The 7534-nt window shown below is 38.0% G+C and overlaps 2 protein-coding genes across 2 annotated transcripts; both read right to left on the bottom strand.

Annotated features, from left to right (window-relative positions):
• Positions 1 to 1819: 1819 nt before the first annotated feature.
• Positions 1820 to 3832, bottom strand: micos10 (mitochondrial contact site and cristae organizing system subunit 10). Its single transcript, XM_017411250.3, has 4 exons — positions 3672 to 3832; positions 2494 to 2541; positions 2223 to 2329; positions 1820 to 2014 (listed from the first exon to the last, which is right to left on the bottom strand). Exons 1-4 carry the CDS (start codon positions 3733 to 3735, stop codon positions 2000 to 2002), a joined length of 234 nt encoding a protein of 77 aa, XP_017266739.1. The 5' UTR covers positions 3736 to 3832; the 3' UTR covers positions 1820 to 1999.
• A 287-nt stretch (positions 3833 to 4119) lies between these two features.
• sike1 (suppressor of IKBKE 1) lies at positions 4120 to 7391 on the bottom strand. The gene is made up of 5 exons (XM_017411229.3): positions 6783 to 7391; positions 6029 to 6134; positions 5802 to 5944; positions 5609 to 5722; positions 4120 to 5057 (listed from the first exon to the last, which is right to left on the bottom strand). Exons 1-5 carry the CDS (start codon positions 6939 to 6941, stop codon positions 4923 to 4925), a joined length of 657 nt encoding a protein of 218 aa, XP_017266718.1. The 5' UTR covers positions 6942 to 7391; the 3' UTR covers positions 4120 to 4922.
• Positions 7392 to 7534: the final 143 nt, after the last annotated feature.

The following is a 7534-nucleotide window of genomic DNA, read 5'->3' as shown; positions in this document are numbered from 1 at the left end:
GGTGGTCTGTCTCCTTGTTTGGTTATAGTGTTTTTTTTATCATTTTATTATGGATTGTGAAGCTCTGATGTGTCCTCTCCAGAGTTGCACTGAAGGCTTTTCTCTGACTTTAAGGCTTTTTAGTTCCACGATACGTCCGCAGTTTAAATACATGAAGTGTTTAAGCAAAACACAATAAACCGGTAATTACACCTGCAGAAGGATCGTGTTTGCTTGTTCGGCTTTGCTAACTGGAAACCACTCCATCTCTTCATTTGAGTATTTTGCATTTAATTTGTTTTGATTATTGTTTTATTCAATTTTGACAAAAGCAGCTGTGTTTTATTTCAGACTGACAGCTCGGTCTTTAAGTGTTTGTGTTTTAAGTATTTTGACCATTTTCTCTGATTCGAAAGATTAAATTAGAACATATTTTCTGACAGTTCTGGTCGTATTCCTGGTTATACTTTTGATGCCATAAGTTATAATGGTTACAGAGTATCTTTACAGAAAGAGTTTGGTTCCACATCTTCCATCGTTTCTGCAGGGTGTCCCCACGTTCTCCTGATGTCTGGGTTTTCTCCAGATGCTCCTCTCCCGGGTCGAGACAGGCCGCTTATTTCTGGGACCTTTTTTTTTAGAAACGTTCTGCGTCTGTGATGCAGTTTCAGTGTATTTATTTACATACATTCATTATTATTTCCCCCTTTTTTACCTCTCATGTGTGTCAAAAAAATCCATAAAACGTGACTATGTTAAGTGCGCATATAGGTAAATATTTTGTTAGATGGCACAGATATATGGGTGATAATTACAAGAAGTGAGGAATCAAATAACTGATCATAGCTGCATCTTTCTCTTCATTTTCTTGAACAAAATCAGTTCAGACCTGTTCAAATGTCCTTTCTGCACATTGTTTTTCACCATTTATTAGTTTCCTGCAGTGAACATAGTAAATTTGTGTGAAAACTACTTATCGTGTAATTATTTATGAGAAACAGTTGTTATTCTGCACAAAGGCCCACATGAATTTTTTATTATTAGGCCACCTTTTGTATACAAATACTGGCCTCAAAATGAAGTGAGACAAAGCTGTAGTTAACAGGTAAGTGTTAAAAATCACAGCTAATGACAAAGATCTGCTTCTTAAACCTTTTTTACATTTAGTAGTTGTCACATTTCTTAGTTCAGTGACTTATAAATCAGCGCACGTTTTTGATTTCCAGTTTCTACGAACGTTTGAATGCTTCGTCCTATTTTAACCATTCATTCATGATGAAAATGTTCAGGAACATTGTGATCTGACTTCTGTTTATTGTAACTTTTATTATTTTCAAAATATTTAAACTTTATTTAAAATATAATTCCCCCTAAAATTTATTGAGATCTCTTCAATTCCTTACAAAAAAAACATGTTTCTCTCTGAAATCTGCTTCAGCAAACTTGGCTCCATTTTGTCTTCCTGTGCTACTTTTAGCTACTGTTCTGCCACCTTTAGCTGTTTTTCTACTATTAGTTTTTGATCATTTTGCTCCTTTTAGTTTTTAACTACTCTTCTGCTTCCATTTATTTGTTTTAGCTGTTTTGTTCCTTTAGCTTCTGTTCCACTTGGTTCAACCTTAACAGCAGATTTCAGCGCATTGTGCTGCTTTTTCACAGGAAATGTAATTTCTTTAGTTTAAAATGTTGTTTTGTTTTTGTTTGGTCACATCTACCCATTCATTTATCACGGGAACATTTATTCAATATTCAGACAACTATTGTTTATAAATGTAAATTTACCACAAACTGAAGATGATTGTCTAACACAAAGCATAAAGTATTACCACACAGTGACTCGTTTTCATTGTTCTGATCATTTTATTAAATAAACACAGAGTGTCCTGATGGAACGGACGCAGACGAAGCACAGATAATCCCATAGATGTTCTTCTGATTGTAGAATAGTGCAAATGATGACACTCCCACAGACAAAATCACTACAAAAATAAACATTTAAAAACGATTGGATGACTTGTAGTTACTGTTCCTGTTCCTGTGGAGAAAAACAGGGAAAAAAGTTACATAAATCCAACTTTTGACAACACATTTGGACAAATCTCTGCTCTTTATAGCTGCATAAATCCAATGATGGGTAAACCGGTGATGATCATTTTAACAGAATTTCAGTTTGTGTCGTTTTAATGTTTTTTTCTCTGTGGTTCTGTTTGGTTCCAAGCAGCCAAAATGACGACCAAACCAACCTTTTCGCCTCTGTGCCGCAGATAATGTGCCCTCAAGTCATTCTGACAGTTGGCGTAGGCCATGCCAAGTCCGGCTCCGGAGCCTAATGAAATCGGCCACGTGCGTCCTGCGAATGACAAACGGACTTCACATCCTGCCAGACGGTAAAGATGCTTAAAAGACACGGCTCTGTGTCTGCACGTAAGGAGGTAATAACAGCTCTTCACAAACATCTGCGCTGATCGAAAGGCTCAGGACTCAGAACGGAGAAAAACCACAGAATTTACTCACGTTTGAAGAACAGGACAGAGAAGACAATTCCTAATCCCAGCCCAGTACCTGAAACACAGAAGACAGTTAAACATGAAGAGCAAATAACTTCAAATTACTCTTTTTAACAATCAAATTAACTGTAAGCATATGCTGTCTTATATGGACCTCTGATGCTCATATAGGTACATCATTATCACCCGCCACCAAAAGGTGAAGGCGGGTAACAGTGTTTATGCTGACACAGCTAACTATGTTAAAAAAATTCATACAAAATGGCTACAGCTCAGTCAACTTTACAGATATTGAGCTAAATTTTGGCGAAGTAGTAGCTGAGACTGATCCTCAACGCGTAATCTGAGAGCTTGTTGACATGAACTACTCAGAGTCAGCCCTGTCAGGTCTGTTAGCAAAAAATCTCACGAACAGTTGGACAGGTTTTAATTCAAGTTTCAGGAAATAGTCGTTTGGTGTGAACCTACCACTGATTAACCTTTGGGGTCAGTCTAATTCCAGGAGGCCAACACAGCTGATTGGCATTAGCCGACACAAAAATGGCTACAACTCTGTCAGTTTTACAGAAACTGAGCTGAAATCTGAAGTGGTTGTAGCTGGCTTTATGCTGCTACAGAATATTCACCTATTTACAATCCATAGTGGTGTTTTACCCATTCACCCTTCAAATAACTACTTTTTTTTGCTTGTTTGTAAGTGTGCCACTTTTTCTTTGTCTTTATTTTTGGGTTTATCAATCAAACTAGTCATATAGTCAGGATTTGTTTCATCTCATGAACCTTACCACTTTCCATCAATGAATAAACATGAGAATCTGAGTTACAAACATGGAAATAATAAATGTTTATTCATGTTTTGTTGTGTTTGTGTGCTGTAAAAACACCTTTAATCCTTTAGTGAAGCTACATATAAAATAAACTAACACCTTATATGAAACGTCTCCAGTTGGTCCTTTCCTACTGAGCAGAGAAACAACAGATGTTGAACTCAGGAAGCACAATTTAAACTAAAAAGTCAGCTCTTACTGCTCGTTTAGCTGTCCTTTCCGAGCCCTTTGCGGCTAGCTAGTTAGCCTCCTGCTCGGTCAATGACAGCTGTGCAGTAAGGTAAAATATCCCGCTTATTGTGTCACCAACCCTGGACATTACAGTAACAATACAAGCCCAAGAGTCGGCCACATTTACCGATTTTAATGACACCGTCTGCGAGGCATCGGTCCCACTTTCTCCCAAGCTCCTTCTCGGACATCCTGACTTTTAGCTGCGCTCCGGCTAACAGTGACGAAACGCTGCTCCGGTGCTGCCTTCACGTGTTGTCGGACATACTCCTCTTCGTAAAAACTTAACGCAGGATAATGGCAAAAGGTATCACGTCTCAGTTATTATTTATTATAATTTAGTTAATATTTACTTATTAAGCGAATATCGTTGATATACATACTAAGAGAAAATCTGAATAGACGAGATAAATTTTATTCTTTGTCACTAGAAAATAGCAATAACCTAAATTTGTAAACGCCGCACTTGACACTTCAGCCTATGTCGCCTCCTTGCGGCCAGGAATCGAACTGCACAAACACTCATTCATTAAAGCTAATTGTTTTGACATAAATCCATAAAAACGTACATTTCGAAGTTTTTAGAATGAATTTTATTTTACACAAAAATAGTACAGAGTCATAAATTCATCACACATTTACTTAACCAACACTGATTTCCTGAGATGATCTGTATACAGTTTTTTTTACAAGATTACAGTGAATGAGCACATACCAATTACACAAAAAAGTTGTCATGTGTTGAAAAATGTTAACACTAACAAAGATGTGCCATCAGCTGCTATACATTTACTCTGCATCCAAATATGAAAACTGTGGATAGAAAACTCAAACATAAAAACCCTGTTACGTGACTAATAAATGTATGAAGTTTATAAATTCCTTAAAAATAGCTTTCATGGACACTCCTTAGCAGTCCAATTTTTTGTTTTGTTTTCTTGGCAGCGTGCACAAAGTCTTACATGTTGTGACGTAAATTATAAGCTACTTTTTAATAAATGAATGACTGCATTTTACTCATTCGGTCTCTGTAACCAGTAAAAGTAAACCCAGGAAGTAGAAACAGCGTTCTTATCCTTTTAACTAAATAGTAAATCTGTCCTTTGGCCAACAAAATAAATGAAACACCCTTCAACTTTCCTCCAGCATTTAGATAAATATGAAATATATCAGTGAAACCCAAAAACAGACAATTTCAAACGCTCAGTTTCAGTGAAATTCACTCCAAAGCTACTGCAGTGATTGTAGATTAGCTGTACATCATGAATACACCCACAAGGGAATATTTCTGTTAGCTAGAATGTTATGTACAAAATCTGTCTTCGGTTTTTATGGACATCTTTCCACCCGTCCACAGTTCAGTCTAAAGCTGCTCTGATCACTCGTCAGTCGCTGCCTGAGGGGAATGTTCCCACACTGCTGCTGGGAACGACGGCTGGTTGGTTTCTTCACTCCCCGTCTTCACAGATCCCTTGCTGATTGCCAGAAGGTCCCGAAGCTCCCGGTTTTCAATCTGAAGGGAGGGAGAATAACCAAATGTAACGTCCAAACAACCTCAAGTGGTATCACACTGTTGAAGACTCAAAATCGAGGTAAAGCAGCGAGAAAATAAGCAAGTTTTGCATCGCAGCGTCACTGAATTCTGAGTGTTTGCCACCAAATGTATAATTTATGAGGGAAAAAAAGGTACTTTTTTTATTTTTTGGCAGCAGCACATCTCAAAAAAGGAACAAGGCCAACAAAAGGCTGTGAAAGTAAATGGTACGAATAAGAAACATTTTGTAACTAATTAGGTTAATTAGCAGCAGCTCAGTAAGAGGAAAGGGTATAAAAGGAGCATTTTAGAGGCTGAATCTATAAGAAGCAAAGATGGGCTGAGACTGTGGAAAAAACTGTCTAAATAAAGTGGAACAATTTCAGAATAATGTTCCTCAACAGAAAATTGAAAAGACTTTGAATATCCCATTAACTATAGTTTATAATATAATTAAATGATTTAAATAATCTGCAGAAATCTCTAAGCTCAGAGGACAAAAGACTGAAACTCTTTTGTACTGATCTCACCTCCAGCTGAGCAAGCCTCTCTTTAACGGAGCAGTAATGCTGATCGTCTGCGTGCATGGCTCGTCTCATCACCTGACCCATCTCACAGATTCGCTCCACTTGGCTTTGCACTTCCTGGAATCAGGAAAACAAGAACCTTTTTATCAGCTTCAAAAAGCGGATCATTTTACAATCTCGAAGAAAGCTGGTTTACTTTAGCGTGGTCTTGGTGAAGGCTCAGCACTGGTTTGGTGTCCAGCTCCTTTTTGGCCATCATCAGCTGGAGCATCTGCTTCCGATATCGACCCATAATCAGTTCTAAAGCGTACTGGTGTTCTTCAAGAGACAGCCATAACTCTGCAGAGACAGCCACGAGGAGGATTATTACAGGCATCAAAACAGAAACTATGAAATCGCCAAAACTGACAGGAGGATTCGGACCTTTATTCTCCTGCTGCAGCTCCTTGATTTGAGTGTTTTCCTGAGTCAGAAGGATGTGAGGCTTGTATTTTGTGAGCTCTTGAATCTCTGAGCTGTCTTCTGTGTGCTGCGAGATGAAAGGAACAGGGAAAATTTAAAAAAAGAAGAGAATTATGAAACTTTCTTGAACTACTTCTTAAAAACAAAGTTAGAAACTCATCGAGGCAGCTGGCCCGACTGCACACTTAGACCTGTTAAGGTGTTTGGAAATGAAAATTAGGAGGCGATGCAACATTTGCTTCCAGTTGTGAGTGATTCAAAGAGAAACATCTAAAAAAAAACAGCCAATATATTCCAAAAATGTAGTTTATTCATGCGAGTCTGATACAAACTCAGAATGTATAACCGTTTATTAGTTTGGTCTCATGAACAAACGCAGATAAATTGGTTTCTACCCTTTCTTTTAAGAGATAAAAACCTACAAAGATCGCTGAAATAACTTGAAACTGACAAATTAGGAAAAAGAACTAATGAAAATAAGACATTGCTTTTGAATTGTGGTTTCTCAGAACAATTAAAAAAAAACTACTGAAATGGTCCTTAACAAAACAGATTAAACATAATATTTGATTGCACAACCTTTTTAGGCCATCAGGTGATTCACCTGCGTCTGTATCTGTTTTCTTCTTGCAAAACTAAACAACTGAATGCACAACCTCCCAAGTGTTGATATTTCAACGTGTTGTCAATTTTTGTAGGTGAGAGACCAGCTTACCTTGTCTGGAAGAGCATTCCCCACTTCCTTCATGCCTTGCACTCTCCGGCTAAGGGCTCCGGACTGCTCTATCAGTCCCTCGGCGGCCGTATCGTGCTCTTTTAGCCTATCCAGAAGGGTCCGAGCATCGCACAACACTTTCTCTAAAGTGCAAGCCATTTACTGAAAACAGTCAAGTCGTGTTGGTAACGTAAGCTAGCTAGTAGCACCAAAATACGAGGCTAAAACACCTCGTAGTGTTTGCTTCCGTTGGCTATATCAGCCAAAACAGGTCAAATCCTTTTACAGGAAACTACCTATATCGATGAGAGACATCTTTAATAATTTACTTAAAGACTTAAAATAAACTAGACATTCATATAAATTAAGAAATACTCTTTCTCTTGTCAACTTCGTTAGTTCCTGTGAGGCGAAGGGTTGACGTCATTTCCCGTGGTGTACCGAAAAACGTAACCTCGCCAACAAAAGAATTTCGTTTCCGGGAAGCGTACTACTTCAATCCACATGTTCTCGTAGGTTTTACCAATACCCACAGTAAAATAAAATAAATACTTTTAAGTAAGTTCGAGGATACACACAATTAACTGCCTCCCAAATCCGCCTCAGATAGCGGGGTCCTTAAATGCGGAGGAGCTTTTTTTCGGTACAACACCGGTTTTTGCCCCGCCCCTCTTGTTTGTGTTACATTCCAAAGGCAGATATCACAGTTACGACACCAGGAAAAAATTAAAGCATATAAAAAAAACATAAAT

The sequence above is a fragment of the Kryptolebias marmoratus genome, linkage group LG8, assembly GCF_001649575.2.
Source record: "Kryptolebias marmoratus isolate JLee-2015 linkage group LG8, ASM164957v2, whole genome shotgun sequence".
Classification (NCBI taxonomy): domain Eukaryota; kingdom Metazoa; phylum Chordata; class Actinopteri; order Cyprinodontiformes; family Rivulidae; genus Kryptolebias; species Kryptolebias marmoratus.
This window is presented reverse-complemented; position numbering and strand designations above follow the sequence as displayed.

Excerpts from the sequence above, each read along its gene's own strand:
- micos10 (XM_017411250.3), bottom strand. The coding sequence starts at position 3,735 with ATGTCCGAGAAGGAGCTTGGGAGAAAGTGGGACCGATGCCTCGCAGAC. Across the intron at positions 2,542-3,671 it reads AGACGGTGTCATTAAAATCG|GTACTGGGCTGGGATTAGGA; the intron begins GTAAATGTGGCC and ends TCTGTGTTTCAG. Across the intron at positions 2,330-2,493 it reads CTCTGTCCTGTTCTTCAAAC|GACGCACGTGGCCGATTTCA; the intron begins GTGAGTAAATTC and ends TGTCATTCGCAG.
- sike1 (XM_017411229.3), bottom strand. The coding sequence starts at position 6,941 with ATGGCTTGCACTTTAGAGAAAGTGTTGTGCGATGCTCGGACCCTTCTG. Across the intron at positions 5,945-6,028 it reads GCTGCAGCAGGAGAATAAAG|AGTTATGGCTGTCTCTTGAA; the intron begins GTCCGAATCCTC and ends CTGTCTCTGCAG. Across the intron at positions 5,723-5,801 it reads TTCACCAAGACCACGCTAAA|GAAGTGCAAAGCCAAGTGGA; the intron begins GTAAACCAGCTT and ends TCCTGATTCCAG.